Source organism: Pipistrellus kuhlii, unplaced genomic scaffold, assembly GCF_014108245.1.
Source record: "Pipistrellus kuhlii isolate mPipKuh1 unplaced genomic scaffold, mPipKuh1.p scaffold_m20_p_4, whole genome shotgun sequence".
Taxonomy (NCBI): Eukaryota; Metazoa; Chordata; class Mammalia; order Chiroptera; family Vespertilionidae; genus Pipistrellus; species Pipistrellus kuhlii.
In genome coordinates, this window is record NW_023425540.1 from 89,679,119 (window position 1) to 89,695,688 (window position 16,570).

General features: G+C 55.9%; 2 protein-coding genes across 2 annotated transcripts in view; one reads left to right on the forward strand and one right to left on the reverse strand.

The window, feature by feature from the left end:
- TRAP1 (TNF receptor associated protein 1) overlaps positions 1–11,538 on the forward strand; it is a 49,555-nt gene extending 38,017 nt beyond the window's left edge. Inside the window, exons 16-18 of the mRNA XM_036409838.2 lie at positions 1,297–1,442; positions 10,956–11,028; positions 11,243–11,538. Of these exons, the coding sequence (XP_036265731.1) occupies positions 1,297–1,442; positions 10,956–11,028; positions 11,243–11,344 (321 nt within the window). The 3' untranslated portion in view covers positions 11,345–11,538. The remainder of the gene's footprint in view (positions 1–1,296; positions 1,443–10,955; positions 11,029–11,242) is intronic.
- Positions 11,480–15,076, reverse strand: DNASE1 (deoxyribonuclease 1). The gene is made up of 9 exons (XM_036409909.2): positions 14,932–15,076; positions 14,144–14,291; positions 13,846–13,934; positions 13,608–13,691; positions 13,261–13,376; positions 12,862–12,974; positions 12,632–12,786; positions 12,142–12,238; positions 11,480–11,905 (listed from the first exon to the last, which is right to left on the reverse strand). The coding sequence occupies exons 2-9, from the start codon at positions 14,288–14,290 to the stop codon at positions 11,852–11,854; spliced, it is 855 nt and encodes a 284-aa protein (XP_036265802.1). The 5' UTR covers position 14,291; positions 14,932–15,076; the 3' UTR covers positions 11,480–11,851.
- Positions 15,077–16,570: the final 1,494 nt, after the last annotated feature.

Consider the following 16,570-nt stretch of genomic DNA (forward strand, 5'->3'; position numbering starts at 1 on the left):
ACGTGTGTGCAGTCACGTGTGTCCAGGGGCGTTGCTGGGGCAGGACAGGCAAGCTCAGCTGACTTGTTTCCTCCACTTTGTAGCACAGGTGGGAACTAAAAAGTAGAAAGTGAAAGGTGAACAGCCAATGGCCTGGTGGGCAAGTAGAAGCCGAGAAGAGGGCTTCCAGCTGGCCACCCCAGTGCTAGCCTGGTCCAGACCCCAAAGGACCTGTGGTAGCGTAGGACACAAGGGGTTCCAGTCCAGCCCGTGGGGAGCTTACAGTCCAGCTGGGGCTCTGACTTCAGGGACCTAGAATCGAGGTCCAGCTCAGAGCTGCAAGAGAAAAGCCAGCCACCAGGGAACAGGTGTCCAGGTCACCGGCTCAGGTTCGTCCAGGAGTCGCCCCAAGGGACAGGCAGGTGTGCAGGGTGGGGATGGTGAAGAGCAGGGAGGTGGGCTCATGTGGCTCCGGAGGAGGTAGCAGCAGGACTCTGCGGGGGAGGGGTGGGCACAGATTGAAAGAGGAGGGGCTCTTAGCAGGGAGCATCGAGAAGCAAGGCGTGCAGCAGGGATTTCTCTGTGTAACATTCACTGTGTCCGTCCTTTACTCTAGGGACTCATGTAAGCCTCAGATAACTGTGAGGCAGGTAGAACTATCCTCGTCCTGTGAAAGACAGGCAAAGCACATCCCCAGGTCATACAGCTCGGACGTCATGGAGCTGGATTGAGTTAGAGCCCAGGTTCTTCTCAGCACTGTGCTCCCGGAAGGGCGTGCTGTGGGCCCAGCAGGCTCAGAGGCTCCGGTGTGAGACAGAGGCTGGAGGGTGGGCGAAGGGGAAGGCCTGGCCAGGGAGGGGCTTGTGACCGCTTGTTGGGAAAGATGTATTTGATGAAGACAGGCCGGGGGGGGCCACAGACAGGAGTGGGTGAGAGACGTCTGCAGGAAGGCTTCAGAGTTGGAAGACGGGAGTGTGGGAAGGGACTGCAGACAGGCTGGGTGGGGAGATGGAGCAGCCGGCGTAGGTGATCTTAGTTGCTATAGGACTTGGCAGTGACTGTGGAGGGGAGAGGTGCAGAGGACACCGGGTGAGATGGATGTTGGGTAGGAATTGACACATTGGAAACGACTTTGGGGGACAGAAGAGGGATCCCCCAAGTGGGATGCTGTTAGGAGCTTGGGCTGCAGGTCAGGTTCCCTTCTCGTCAGCGGACGGCTGGGAGGGAGGTCTGAGGTTCATCCCTGGAGACCTGTGTTCGGCCTTGTCATCTGGGGAAGCCTCACACCTGGACCCCTCACCCTGGCCCTGCTGACAGGTGACTCTTCGCCTGGACACCCACCCCGCCATGATCACCGTGCTGGAGATGGGGGCCGCCCGGCACTTCCTGCGCATGCAGCAGCTGGCCAAGACCCAGGAGGAGCGCGCTCAGCTCCTGCAGCCCACCCTGGAGATCAACCCCAGGTGAGGCGCCGGCTGCCCGGGCCCTCGGTGCCCAGGAACAGCAAGCTGCTTTCTGACCTGCCGCTGCTCCTTTAAAACTGTGTTTTTACTCCTAACACAGGGAAAATGCATAAAGCTTATAAACACAGTACCTGTATAATTAAACTGTTCAGTTTAACTTCATAAACTGTTCAGTTTAACCATGTAAAGTTAAAAAAGCAACGACCTTGCTGGCCCTCGGATGCCATTAGAATTCTGTCCCTCTCAGGTAACCATAGTCCTGACTTTTGTGATAATTGCTTTATGGTCTCTCTGTGCATCCTTAACCAACTGTTTTGCCTGTTAATGTGAAGTCTTACTTTCTTAACTCAGTGTGTGAGAGACCTCTGTCCCTGTGGAGGGAAGCTATGTGCGCGCGCACGCGTGTGTGTGTGTGTGTGTGTGTGTGTGTGTGTGTGTCCCCTCCCGCCTTTTAAAAAAAATATATTTTATTGATTTTTTTTACAGAGAAGAAGGGAGAGGGATAGAGAATTAAAAACATCCATCAGCTGCCTCCTGTAGGCCTCCCACTGGGGATGTGCCTGCAATCAAGGTACATGCCCTTGACAAGAATCGAACCTGGGACCTTTCAGTCCGCAGGCTGACGCTCTATCCACTGAGCAAAACCAGTTAGGGCTATGGTTTGTTTTCATACCTGAGTACTATTCATGGGTTGAATCTGCCCCAGCACTATTATGTATTCTGTTTTGACCAACATTTGGGTAGTTTCTGTTTGGGGCTGTTGGGAACAGTTGCTCTGAACATTCTTGTCCCTGTCTGACACACGTGTGCATATGTGAGTTTCTCCAAGTTGTGCACCCAGATGTGAAACTGCCATATGCTTAGCTAGGCTGGGTCATGCCCAGCCGCTTCCAGCAGGCTGGTGCCAGCTCCCCCCAGCAGAGCGTGAGAACCCACAGGTCTCCACTTTTACTTAAGGCCTTGGCCTTGGCTTTCTCCCAACCTGAGAAAGGATAAGACTTTACTCATTAATAGGGTCCCTCGGCCTGGCCTGTGCCCTCTTGCAATCCGGGACTCCTCGGGCCTGTTGGATTCTGACTGATCCCCACAGGCCAGGCCAAGCCAAGGGGCCCCACTGGTGCACAGCACCAGGCCTCTAGTATGCATATAAGATTTTTGTTTAATCTCTTACTCCCAATCCTGTGATTCATCAGTCTGTTCCATGTTTCCATGCCTGTGCATTGAGCATCTGCCCCCTGATGGTCAGTGCTCATCATAGCTACCAGTGGAATGGTCAGACACTGAGCATATTAGCCTTTTTATATATATAGTTCCTGTTGGTTCTTTTTTTAAAATTTGATTTGTAATTATATTACATAATTTATTAGTTGCAAATCTCTTCCTACTCTATCTTTTCACCTGCATTAAGATGTCTTTTGATAATTTCTTAATTTTAATATCAAATTCATAAATTAAGTGCTTTTTTGGTTCTTAAGAAATCCGTCACCAAAATCATGAATTTATTTTGTCCCCCACCCCAGCCATCTAAATTGCCTTCTGCATCATAGAGTATCAAGTATCTACACGTGTCTGGTCTGTTGGTCTGTCTGTAGCGGTACCGCACTGTCTTAACTAAGCTTTTCCCAAGCCTTCGCAGCCAATAAGTGACTGCTCACTCCCTTTATTTTCCTTCAAAGATGTCTTGGCTACTAGGTCCTCATGTGTATGTACATTAATTTCAAGAATTAGTATCTTTATGGTCAATTCTTTCCTTCCATGTACATAATATGTATTTACTAGGTCTTCTTTTATGTCTTTTGGTAACTTATGTTTTCTGTAGAATTCCTACACATTTTTTGTAGTTATTCTTTGATGTGTCTTATTGGATATTTTGAAATTTCATTTTCTAACTGTTGAAAACAGGTTTTTATTTTACTTTATATACAATAATCTTTAAATGAAATTACATAAATAGTTCACCAAAAATGTTAAAGAAATTTAAACAAAATTCATCGTCTTATCCCCCACAACTCACTGTGGCCAATTTGGTATATTTTCTTTTGGACTTTTCTCTCTCTCTCTTTTTTTTTTTTTAATATAGTACATGTCTAATATTTTCATTTTTCTCAAGTATTTTTCTGTGTTGCTTTATAACCATAAACTTTTTTTTTGTACACTAATGGGGAATAAGCTGGACTGCCTTTTACATTTTCTGAGCCACATTACTAGGCATGGAATTACTGGGTGAAAGATGTTCCATTGGCTTGTGGCTAGCAGACACCTCCATAGCGGCACTAGTGCCTCCCTCCCCAGGAAGGAATGTGGCTTCCAGCTGAGTCCCTGGATGCGGTGCCTATAGTTCTGGCACAAAAGTATTTTCTATTGCCAGAAAGCTTTTTTTTTTCTTTTTTTTTTAAATGCTATTTGCCTTTAACATTGTAGTAAGTTCACATGGTTAAGAATTCAAAAGAATCAAAGTTTACAGTGAAATTTCCCTCCTACCCCAATACAGCCACATTATGTTTTGCATTTCTTTTCAAAGATACTGTGTGTGCGCTAACAGATTTATCTGTGGTTTCCACCGTTACACAAGTAACAACTTGCTATACAGGGGTCCCACCTTGCTTTTTCTTTTTTTTTTTTTTTTTTTTTTTTTTTTAAATCAATCTTTATTGTTCATATTATTACACAGGTTCCTCGTTTCTTCCCCCCTCCACCAGGTTCCCACCCCACCCTCTGCCCCCTCATCCTCATCCATTGGTGCACAGTTTATGTTCAGTCTCTTCCTCCCTCCCTTTCCCCGATAGTAAATCCCTTTTCAGATAGCAAATCTGTTACTTAGCATTTTCTCATATCAATAATACCTCCACATGCCCAATGATACACTTCACACAAAAGACATTTCCTAATAGGACAACCAGCCTCATCCAGGCCCCACCCAAGGCACTCACAGATCAACACCCCAGGACTATACTAACTCAACACATCCAGATCTAAGCCTTCATCACTTGATTCAGCAGACCCTCAAGTTCCCGCAAAAGTTTCCAGCCATGTCTGAGAGGCAGCCGTGGGGCAGGGACAGGTGAGGAGCGAGCTGTTTTGGGCCAGGCTGCTCCGGGCCTGGCCTCTGTTGCTCTGGTTTGTTCCACAACCAGCTGCTCCGTGTCTGGTCACTGCCGCTCCTGACCCAGTTGCTCTGGACTTGGCTGTTGCTGCTACAGGCCTGGCCACACCCGACTCGGCTGCTCTGGGCCCAATTGCTCCGGGCCCGGCCGCTCCGGGCCTGGCTGCTCCCAGCCTGACAGCCGCTTCTCCGGGCCTGGCCGCACCGGACCCGGCTGCTCCGGGCCTGGCCGCTCCCAGCCTGGCAGCCGCTGCTCCAAGCCTGGCCGCTCCCAGTCTGGCAGCCACTGCTCTGGGCCTGGCCACACCAGACCCGGCTGTTCCAGGCCTGGCCACTCCCAGCCTGGCAGTTGCTGCTCTGGGTCTGGTCACTGCCACTCCCCACCTAGTTGTTCTGGACTTGGCTGTTGCTGCTACAGACCTGGCCACACCCGACCCAGCTGCTCTGGGCCCGGTTGCTCCGGGCCCGGCCACTCCGGGCCTGGCTGCTCCCAGCCTGTCAGCTGCTGCTCCTGGCCTGGCCGCACCAGACCCGGCTGCTCTGGGCCTGGCCGCTCCCAGCCTGGCAGCCTCTGCTCCGGGCCTGGCCGCACCAGACCCGGCTGTTCTGGGCCTGGCCGCTCCCAGCATGGCAGTCGCTGCTCCGGGTCTGTTCACTGCCGCTCCTGACCTAGTTGCTCTGGACCTGACTGTTGTTGCTACAGGCCTGGCCACACCTGACCCAGCTGCTCTGGGCCTGGTTGCTCCGGGCCCGGCCACTCCGGTCCTGGCTGCTCCCAGCCTGTCAGCTGCTGCTCCTGGCCTGGCCGCACCAGACCCGGCTGCTCTGGGCCTGGCCGCTCCCAGCCTGGCAGCCTCTGCTCCGGGCCTGGCCGCACCAGACCCGGCTGTTCTGGGCCTGGCCGCTCCCAGCATGGCAGTCGCTGCTCCGGGTCTGTTCACTGCCGCTCCTGACCTAGTTGCTCTGGACCTGACTGTTGTTGCTACAGGCCTGGCCACACCTGACCCAGCTGCTCTGGGCCCGGTTGCTCCGGGCCCGGCCACTCCGGTCCTGGCTGCTCCCAGCCTGTCAGCTGCTGCTCCTGGCCTGGCCGCACCAGACCCGGCTGCTCCGGGCCTGGCCGCTCCCAGCCTGGCAGTCGCTGCTCCGGGTCTGGTCACTGCCACTCCCGACCTAGTTGCTCTGGATTTGGCTGTTGCTGCTACAGACCTGGCCACACCCGACCCGGCTGCTCTGGGCCCGGTTGCTCCGGGCCCGGCCACTCCGGGCCTGGCTGCTCCCAGCCTGTCAGCCGCTGCTCCTGGCCTGGCCGCACCAGACCCGGCTGTTCTGGGCCTGGCCGCTCCCAGCATGGCAGTCGCTGCTCCGGGTCTGTTCACTGCCGCTCCTGACCTAGTTGCTCTGGACCTGACTGTTGTTGCTACAGGCCTGGCCACACCTGACCCAGCTGCTCTGGGCCCGGTTGCTCCGGGCCCGGCCACTCCGGTCCTGGCTGCTCCCAGCCTGTCAGCTGCTGCTCCTGGCCTGGCCGCACCAGACCCGGCTGCTCCGGGCCTGGCCGCTCCCAGCCTGGCAGTTGCTGCTCCGGGTCTGGTCACTGCCACTCCCGACCTAGTTGCTCTGGATTTGGCTGTTGCTGCTACAGACCTGGCCACACCCGACCCGGCTGCTCTGGGCCCGGTTGCTCCGGGCCCGGCCACTCCGGGCCTGGCTGCTCCCAGCCTGTCAGCCGCTGCTCCTGGCCTGGCCGCACCAGACCCGGCTGCTCCGGGCCTGGCCGCTCCCAGCCTGGCAGCCGCTGCTCCGAGCCTGGCCACTCCCAGCCTGGCAGACACTGCTCCGGGCCTGGCCGCACCAAACCCGGCTGCTCCGGGCCTGGCCGCTCCCAGCCTGGCAGTCGCTGCTCCGGGTCTGGTCACTGCCACTCCCCACCTAGTTGCTCTGGACTTGGCTGTTACTGCTACAGGCCTGGCCACACCCGACCCGGCTGCTCTGGGCCCGGTTGCTCCGGGCCCGGCCGTTCCGGGCCTGGCTGCTCCCAGCCTGTCAGCCGCTGCTCCGAGCCTGGCCACTCCCAGCCTGGCAGCCACTGCTCCGGGCCTGGCTGCACCAGACCCGGCTGCTCCGGGCCTGGCTGCTCCCAGCCTGGCAGTTGCTGCTCCGGGTCTGGTCACTGCCACTCCCGACCTAGTTGCTCTGGACTTGGCTGTTGCTGCTACAGACCTGGCCACACCCGACCCGGCTGCTCTGGGCCTGGTTGCTCCGGGCCCGGCCACTCCGGGCCTGGCTGCTCCCAGCCTGTCAGCCGCTGCTCCTGGCCTGGCCGCACCAGACCCGGCTGCTCCGGGCCTGGCCGCTCCCAGCCTGGCAGCCGCTGCTCCGAGCCTAGCCACTCCCAGCCTGGCAGACACTGCTCCGGGCCTGGCCGCACCAGACCCGGCTGCTCCGGGCCTGGCCGCTCCCAGCCTGGCAGTCGCTGCTCCGGGTCTGGTCACTGCCACTCCCCACCTAGTTGCTCTGGACTTGGCTGTTACTGCTACAGGCCTGGCCACACCCGACCCGGCTGCTCTGGGCCCGGTTGCTCCGGGCCCGGCCACTCCGGGCCTGGCTGCTCCCAGCCTGTCAGCCGCTGCTCCTGGCCTGGCCGCACCAGACCCGGCTGCTCCGGGCCTGGCCGCTCCCAGCCTGGCAGCCGCTGCTCCGAGCCTGGCCACTCCCAGCCTGGCAGACACTGCTCCGGGCCTGGCCGCACCAGACCCGGCTGCTCCGGGCCTGGCCGCTCCCAGCCTGGCAGTCGCTGCTCCGGGTCTGGTCACTGCCACTCCCCACCTAGTTGCTCTGGACTTGGCTGTTACTGCTACAGGCCTGGCCACACCCGACCCGGCTGCTCTGGGCCCGGTTGCTCCGGGCCCGGCCACTCCGGGCCTGGCTGCTCCCAGCCTGTCAGCCGCTGCTCCGGGCCTGGCCGCACCAGGCCCGGTTGCTCCGGGCCTGGCCGCTCCCAGCCTGGCAGCCACTGCTCCGGGCCTGGCCGCACCAGACCCGGCTGCTCTGGACCCAGTTGCCCCAGGCCCGGCTGCTCCGAGCCTGGCCGCACCTGGGCTGGATGCTTTGGGCTTGGCTTCTGCTGTTCTGGGCCTGGCTGCTCCCAACCCGGCTGCTCTGGGCCCGGCTTCTTCGGGCCCGGCCACTCCGGGTCTGGGTGTTCCTGGACTGGCCACCCTGGGCTTGGCCGCCTCTTCCTCAAGCCTGGCTGCCCCTGCCCCAGGTCTGGCTGCTCCAGTGCTGGCCGTTGATGCTCTGGTTCTGGCTGCTGCTGCTCTGGGGCCTGGCCACTGCTGCTCTGGGCCCGGCTGCCACTGCCTTGTGCCTGGCCACTCTAGGCCTGGTCGCCGCTGTTCCAACATTCTGTCCCTTTTTCTTTCTTTCTTACTTTCTTTTTTTAAAAAAACGCATTTATGTTGCAATGTTGGCTGGTGAGTTGAGTTCTGACTTAGTCTTTGATTTTTCAAGATATACTTTGCATTCTTTCTTAAGTAATTTTACTATCATTTGCTCTCACTTGATTTCTTCACATTGAGAACTTCTATTGTTTCTTCCTTCCCGTCCTGGAATCTCAGCAGGTTGGCCTGTGGCACCCCTTTGTTCTCCGCGGGCTCCTGCGCTGCTTCAGCCTGTCGCTGGGGTTGGCGCCGCCCAGGAAGCATCCCCGGTCCTTGGCTCTGTTGCCTGTGCTCAGCGGTCGAAGGCTCAGGGGCACCCCCCCGCCTGGAGGCCCCGGCGCCCGGCTCCTTGCTGGCACCCGGCTGGCAGGTGTCCAGCGCTGGCTCCTGCTCCTAGTCACGATCCTCCAGTCTGGAGCTTTCTTTCTCTCTCCCGCTAGGGGAGTCCAGGATCAGAGTCAACAGACTGTCCTCTGCGCGCAGTGTGCGCGACTCCGGGGGCTCGGCCTTTCGCCGCGCTCCCAGGACTCCACCTCACAGCCCCGTCTCCCCCTGCCCAGCCTGGGTCCCCAGGGACTGGCCCAGACCGGGAGTTCGGGGCTGTCCGGTCTGAGGCTCAGCGCCGCCGGAGGCTTTGTTTCTTCTGGCTAGGGTAATCCAGCATCAGAGTCAACATTCAGTCCTCTGCGCACAAAGCGCGCGACTCCGGGGGACCCCGCCTTTCGCGCCGTCCCCGGGATTTTGCCTCACAGCCCCATCTCCCCGTGCCCGGGCCCGGGTCCCCAGGGACTGGCCCAGACCGGGAGTTCGGGGCGCTCCGTTCTGAGGCTCAGCGCCGCCGGAGGCTTTGTTCCTTCCGGCTAGGGTAATCCAGCATCAGAGTCTACATTCAGTCCTCTGCGCACAAAGCGCGCGACTCCGGGGGCCCCCGCCTTTCGTTTTTCCCCTGGGATTCAGCCTCCCAGCCCCGTCTCCCCCTGCCGGAGCCTGGGTCCCCAGAATCTGGCCCATAATGGGGCTCAGCGCTGCCAGTTCGGGGGTTCAGCCCAGGCTGGGGGTTTCATTTCCTTCCTGCTAGGGAATGCCAGGCAGCACCCAGCCCTCTCCTCCTCTCCGGCTGCGACCTCTCGGTGCGCGCGAACGTGCGAGCGCGCAGCATGTCTCCGTACCTTAGGCTCTTTTTTCAGCTCCTCTGACTTTCCCTCTGGCTTTCTCCCACCTTCCTATTGTAGAGTTTTCAGTCAGTCGACCACCTGTATGTCTGGGCAATGTCCACTCTACATTTTAGTTGTATTCCATTGAAATTGTTGTGAGCTGCTGCGGTTAGGTGTCTACCCGAGCAGCCATCTTGGATCCTCTCCGCTTTTTCTTTTTTTAAAAACATGTTTTTATTGATTTTAGAGAGAGAGGAGGGAACACTTTCTTTTTAAAAAGTGTTTCTGCCCTCGCTGGTTTGGCTCAGTGGATAGAGCGTCAGCCTGTGGATCTGAAGGGTCCTCGGTTCAATTCCAGTCAGGGCACATGCCCAGATGGCAGGCTCAGTCCCCAGTAGGGGGCAAGCAGGGGCAGCCTATCAATGATTCTCTCTCATCATTGATGTTTTTCTTTCTACCTCTCCCTTCCTGTCCGAAATCTGGTTTAATAGTGCTGTGAGGAAAGAGAAGTAAGTGCTAAGTCTCAGAGCACCATCCATGTTTAATTTTTATTGACTCCAGTTGTCCTCTATAAACGTTAGACAAATTTATGTTTCCCCAATGCCTTCAGTTTTAGCAAACTTCTCAATTGTTGCCATTCTCATAGTGAAATAATTAAATTAGAATTTTAATATACATTTCTTATGAGTAAGGTCAGACACTATTATTTATGGTATTTTTTTTCCTGTGCAGGAAAACATTGAAAATTTTGTATTGTAAGAATTATATCAATTTATTTTTGACTTATGGGTTTGTTATTCTGCTTGGAAGGCTTTTCCTTCTGAGATTATTTTTTCCATTTTCTTCTAATATTTTACGTTTAACATTTGATCCTCCTGGAATTTAGTCTAAAGAATCAGGTGGGAATCCAACTTTATTATTTTTTAAATATATATTTTATTGATTTCTTACAGAGAGGAAGGGAGAGGGATAAAGAGTTAGAAACATCAATCAGCTGCCTCCTGCACACCCCCTACTGGGGATGTGCCTGCAACCAAGGTACATGCCCTTGACCAGAATAGAAGCTGGGATCCTTCAGTCCACAGGCTGATGCTTTATCCACTGAGCCAAACCGGTTAGGGTGGAATCCAATTTTATTGGTTGGCTGGCCAGTTATCCCGTCTCTTTCCCTCTTGTGAATGCTTTCTTTTATCAGGTACAAGTGAACTTCCCGCGTGTGTGTGTGTGTGTGTGTGTGTGTGTGTGTGTGAGAGTGAGAGTGAGAGTGAGAGAGAGAGAGAGAGAGAGAGAGAGACTTTTTATACATTGTTGACATTTTTTGCATTTAGTTGTTGCCTTTTCATTTTCCAGAATTAAACTATTTACTGGCATCTGGGACTTCCTCCTCCACCTTCTCCTGGCTCTTTTCTTCCATATTACTTTTATTTATGAATTTTATATTAGATTGTTTAGGTATAAAATTAAACTCCTAGTGTAAAAAATATATGTGTGTGTATTAATCTAGGGAAGATTTCATCTTTAATTATGGTCTCCAAGCACTGATATATGCCTTTTTATACATTAAATTCTTTCTTTCCTTTCAGTATTTAAGTTTATATTAATTTTAGTACTTACTGCATTTTCTAATATCAAAACTCGAGTGTTTCTTTAGGAATAATAATCTCATCTGTCAGTGATTATTTACATCTTCCTAAATTTTTATGTGTCTTATTTTTTTATACTGGACTGTCTGTCCTATTACACTTTTTTGAATGTTCTAATAACTCCAACATCTCAGAAGCCCTGAGCTCACTTCTGGGGGTTTCTGTTGCAGGCACATGCTGATCAAGAAGCTCAGCCAGCTGAGAGAGAGTGAGCCTGACCTGGCCCAGCTGCTTGCCGATCAGGTGAGTCTCCTGGAGGCTGGCTGAGAGCGTGAGAACAGAGGGCTGCCCGTTCTGTGAGCCTGCACCTGGCTCTGAGGTTGGACAGCCGGCCGTTTCCTCTAAAACCCTATTTGAAGAAGGAAAGCTCTCTTCCTTCCTTCTCTCCAATTAAAGTTTCCCTGAGTTGGAGCTAGGACAGGCCCCATCCCATAACAAGGTTACACCTGCCTTTCAGATCTATGAGAACGCCATGATTGCAGCAGGGCTGGTCGATGACCCCCGACCCATGGTGGACCGCCTGAACAACCTGCTGGTCAAGGCCCTGGAGCGACACTGATGTCTGGGCCCTGCTGTCCAGGGGGCAGCGGTGAGAGCCCACACCCTCCCTGCACTGTCCGGGCTCCGGGAAGTGACAGTGGAACTGTGCTCTGTCGTGGGAGGAGCGCGGGAAGGAATGACTGGATGCCACCAATGAGAACACCCCCTTTTGAGCTTTATTTACTTAAATTAAAAGATGTTTCTTCATCTAAATGCTGGGCTTGGTGTGCATACTGACAGGGTAAGTTACAACCCCATGCTGACATGGATGCAGGACAGTGAGAAAAGGCCTACTTTCCATCCTCTTCCTCAAGCTGGAATAGTGGTCAGGGGGGCAGTAGGGAGGGGAGAGAGGGGCGCTGGCCCTGTGCTCAGGGAACTCGCACTGGTTTCCTAAACTCCTTCCCCAGAACCTGAAGGTGAGAACAGCACCAGCCGCCGTTCTCAGTCCCTTGTGCAGGTCCCCAGCAGCAGCCACCGGCCAGCGAGAGCAGCTGAGGTCGGGCGGGGCCCCGGCCTGCTCTCGTCAGGCTCTCTTCAGCGTCACCTCCACGGGGTAGTGGTCACTGATGGCTTGGGCCTGTGGAGAAACATGCAGTGAGCAGAGGGGTGCCCTGTGCAGGCCTCCCTGAGGGCCAGGACCTGCACCCCATCCTGCACTGTCTCATCCTGGGAGGAGGCTCCCAGGCTGCGGACAGTGGTCCTTTCAAGTCAGTGAAAAGAGCAGCGGCTGCTACGAGTCCCATTGGTCCGGATCTCACTCCGCCCCTCGACCGAGGCCCCCAGTAGAGCTCCAGGCTGAGAATGGCGGCCTACCGTCTGGTTGCTCAGTCCGTATGCAGCTTGGAAGTCAAAGGGACCAGCGGAGTCGGGAACAATGGCATTCTGGAGCAGAGTACCGGTGACCACAATCCTGCAGTGCCAGACACAAGGAAGTCCCCCGCTGTCCAGCTCTGTGCACTTCAACCTCAGCTCCCATCTGGCCTCTATGGCCCCTGGGTGTCACTACTCAGGGAAGGCACCCCAGCCCCACCTAGGCCAGCCTTGTACCTGGCCAGGCTCAGGTCTGAGTGTGCCAGAGACCGCCCAGAGGAGACTAGCTTTGTGTTACCCTACGTGGCTTTTCCGAAAGTTAAGGAATGCTGCTTATTCTACTTCAAAAGTGGTCCAAAGCTCAGGAGGGTGAGTCTCCTCAAAGGTCTAGGGAACCATTTTTGGAGCCGGGCTGAGATGAAAACCCAAGCTGCTTGTGGAAGTGCCCCTTCCCACCCTGGGCCTGCAGGACCCACAGCGCAGGTCTGCTCACCTGTCGTAGGCGCAGTGCGTGGACGTGACCGTGGTGTCGGCGGTGTCGGGGATCAGCCACTGGAAGGTGGGGGTTGTGCGCAGACGGATGGACGACCAGTGCGAATGGGTCACGTAGCTGCAGCCAGCGTTGAAATCACCCATCAGCATAATGTCCTGCCGGGAGACACCAGCTGATTGGCCAGGGACAGCACGGGGCCCTAAGAGCGCAACCCCATGTGTGGGCCTCACCTCCAAGCCCCACTTCTGCCGGACGTCCAGGTAGACATCGTACAGAGAGTCGATTTCAGCCACTGCATCCTGTGGGGCCGCATGCAGGGGGACGATGGCAAACTCCTTGACCGCTGTGGAGAAGGGGGTCGTGCTAAGCAAGGGGGTGGGCGCGCGGTGCTCCCAGGGTGCACTGGCCCGGCTGTTGTGTGTTTAGGGCTGGGAGGGGGGACGGGTAGTGAGGGGTGGGTAGACTCTAAGTAACTTAAATGTAAGACCAAAGCACTAGGAATGGGGATGGCACCCAGCTCCCCACAGAGGTGCATGGTGGGGGCACGTGCTGTGGCTCTCACGGGGTCTGGGAAGGCAGGGAGGGCCGTGGCCGGGCAGGGCAGAGGAGCCTCTGGCAGCAGCACTCACTGGTGAATGGGGAGGAGAACCTGACAACGGCTGGCTCTCGGCTGAAGGTATCATTCCCACAGGGCTCGCAGCCGTCGTCATACAGGTAGCTGTCCAGCACCGACACCTGGTCAGGCCTGCAGAAGGCCAGCCAGAGGGAGCTTAGCCTGGGGCTGGGGGCTCTTGCCAAACCCACCTGTTGCTGTGGGCATGGTGCCCGGTCTAAGTTGGGGCAGCACACAGAACCAAGCCCAGAGCTCCTTTCGCCCAGGTGGTGAGGCCCAACTCAGCCCCTACTCTGGCCGCCACTTCTTGCCCCACACCTGGACTTCCGCCAGCGGCCTAGGGGCGGGGCACCTGGGTTTTACCTGAACACAAAGAGGTAGCGCTCCTTGTAGGTGCTGCGACCCAGCGGCTCGCTGACTATGTAGTGGTAGGCGCTGGGGTCATCCCTAGGCGGAGGAACAAATGTGCCCCTTAGGGGCCACCCTGCCACCTCCAGCGGCTCCTGCCCACATCAGTGTCCCTGGGGCCCAAGTGGGCTCATGCCCTGAAGGGTGATCGCTGTCCCCATGTGCTTCCCCAGGGCCCTGCCACCTCACGCACTGATTGAGTCTGTCCAGCAGCTTCCCCACGGCCGTCAGGTGGCTGTCTCTGACCTCCTGGACCAAGGCAATGTCATAGCGACTCAGGATCTAAGGACAGGGCCACAGTGGTGCCGAGTGCAGGTTAGACGGAGACTGGGGTGTCCAGGCCCTGCCCACTCCAAGTCCCTGCAGGAGCCAAGCTCAGGATGCTTTCACATCAGGTGGTGATAAGGGCCCTGTCCCCACAGCTGACTGGGCTGAGAGCAGGGGCCTAACAGTCTGGTTGCCTTCAGGACTGAACACTGGCCTGGACCTACCTGCACGATGTAGTTGGAGAGGGTATCATTAGACATCTTGGTCTCCCCAAAAGTCCGGATGTTGAAGGCTGCTATTCTCAGGGGCAGGACCACGTGCAGCACCCCAGTCAGGGTGAGCAGCACCCCCATCAGCCTGGCTCCCTTCATTCTGGAGGAGGGACATTGGCATGTGGGTCTGGATTAGAGAAGACTGTGCCCCATCTTCCCTCAGTTCAGCCACTCAGGGCTGGTGGAGCCCAAGGCTGAGTAACTGACTTCATGGGAGTCCCAAGCAGCCAGGAGCGCCTCCACCCTCTGGCCACACGCTGAGAGCGAACCTGGGTCCTCTCACCCCTCCACCCACCGGAAGAGAAGCCCTGAAGGGTCCTCAGCCTGAGGCGGCGCTCGGGCCAGTGGGACATGGCTCCCTGCCCTCCCTGCTCCAGGCACCGTCTGGCCAGCGAGCCTCCCAGCGTGGCCAGTCACCCTGAGGGACCCCACAGGCCTGTGGGCTTAGTGCCTGCCCGCCAACGGGCCACAAGTCACACAGCTTTTTTTTTTTTTTTTTTTTTTTCCAATATATATTGATTTTTTTTACAGAGAGGAAGGAAGAGAGAGAGCCAGAAACGTCGATGAGAGAGAAACATCGACCAGCTGCCTCTTGCACATCCCCTACCGGGGATGTGCCCACAACCAACATACATGCCCCTGACCGGAATTGAACCCGGGACCTTTCAGTCCGCAGACCGACGCTCTACCGCTGAGCCAAACCGGTTTCGGCAACAGCTCTTGAGACTAGACACACTCACCTGAAATGGAACTTCTACCAAAGGTGATGGTATGCTGCCAAGAACCAGGAATTGATATTCTTTGGTATCAGTTTTCTCCTTTGGTTCCTTTAAGAAAATAAAAATGAGTTGCAGAGGGAAGTGTATTCAGAAACACAGCTGAGAGGCCCTCGCAGAGCGGCTACAGCTCTGAATCCCCACACGGAATGCTCGTGGCGCCTGCGTTTTAAAGGCTCAGGTGGCTGCAGCCTTTCCGGGCATCACCTGACTGATGCAGAACAGTGGCGCTGCCTGTGTGGTCTCCCCCGTAGGTGAGTGGTTGGCATGTGTTTATTTGAACAGGCACAGGCTTTCGGTGCTGTAAAAAGAGCACCTGATGCACGTAGTTTAAAAAAAATCTAGTAATTGGGCCAAAGGCTAGTGTGTCCTTCACACATGCTTCTCTCCCAGGAGTGGGGAACAGGTGTGCTCCGGAGGGCGGGTCCTGGCTGCCCTCCAGTATGCAGGACTTGAGGTGACCTTGGAGCCAGGGGTCAAAGCCAGATATCCCACGTTGCATCACGCACACAGCCTGTGGTGGCCCTGGAGCACACTAGGTCTCTCACCACTCCCAACCCTGCTTAATCCATACGCTGCAGGCAACTTGGCTAAAAACTGGGGCTCCATGGCAAGCATGTCAAACTCCACCGGCCGCATGGTTGACATGCTTGCTCTATGGAGTACAAGTGTGATTCAGCCTTGGGAGTTTCAAGGCTTGGAAGGGGCGGGGCCTGTGGGACCCACCTCGGTTGCCGGCCAGGCAGTAGAGAGCCTTCCTGAGGGAGGAGGAGGGCCTGTGTGTTCCAGGCGGAGTGGTAGGCAGTGTCTGTGAGGGTTCCCAACAGGCCCTGGGCCAGTCATTTCTTTTTGGAACTCTTGACTCCAATCTGTATTAGCAAACTTGGTGGCTTAAAAAATAAATTTAATCTCTAACAGTTTTAAAGGCAGAGTCCAAAGTCCACCTAATGGAACTGGAGTCCAGGTGTCAACAGGGCCGCACTCCAGAGGCTCTGAGCGAGGGTCCTTCTGCCTCTTCAGCTTCAGGGACTCCTGGTGTCCTGGAGTGTGGCCACAGCACTTCAATCTCTGCCTCCACCTGCAGTCTGCCCCCTCCTAAAGATACCGTCTCCCCATCTGTTCCTTCATCACATCCGCAAAGTCCTTTTTTGCCATGTAAGCTTCAGCTTCCAGATTTCAGGCTCACAGGCTCCAGGAATCAGGACATGGATACCTTTTGGGGTGCAACTATGAAGCCCACCACCCCATCCAGGGGGGCTCTGCCCCAAGTGGGGAGGGAGGGTCCCTCTCTGGGATGGAAGGGTCTTGCCACTCTGTTGCCATGGAGTGTGTAGGGCTGCCTGGGGCTAGAGTTTGGGAGCAAGGGGGGCTTGAGAGCAGTAGTCGGTAGGGACCAAGGCCTAAGTCACAAAAGTGCCACAATCCGGCAAGCTGGTCATGAAGCAAGGGACACAGCGGAGATTAAAAACTTCATTTGGTAAATCAGCTTCACAAGACCAGAGCCTCTGAAGTAATGAAAACATGCTGATGGACGGCTCTGGCTGTCAGTGGGAATGCCGGCCAGCTCATGTGTCCCTTGCAAGGGCTGGTCCTCCAGCTGCCA

What these genes read in the sequence shown, in the direction of transcription:
- DNASE1 (XM_036409909.2), bottom strand. Translation starts at nt 14,290, where the DNA reads ATGAAGGGAGCCAGGCTGATGGGGGTGCTGCTCACCCTGACTGGGGTG. An exon ending in GTTCTCCTCCCCATTCACCA is followed by an intron (nt 12,975 to 13,260) that starts GTGAGTGCTGCT and finishes CCTTCTCCACAG; the next exon opens with CGGTCAAGGAGTTTGCCATC. An exon ending in GGCAGAAGTGGGGCTTGGAG is followed by an intron (nt 12,787 to 12,861) that starts GTGAGGCCCACA and finishes GTCTCCCGGCAG; the next exon opens with GACATTATGCTGATGGGTGA.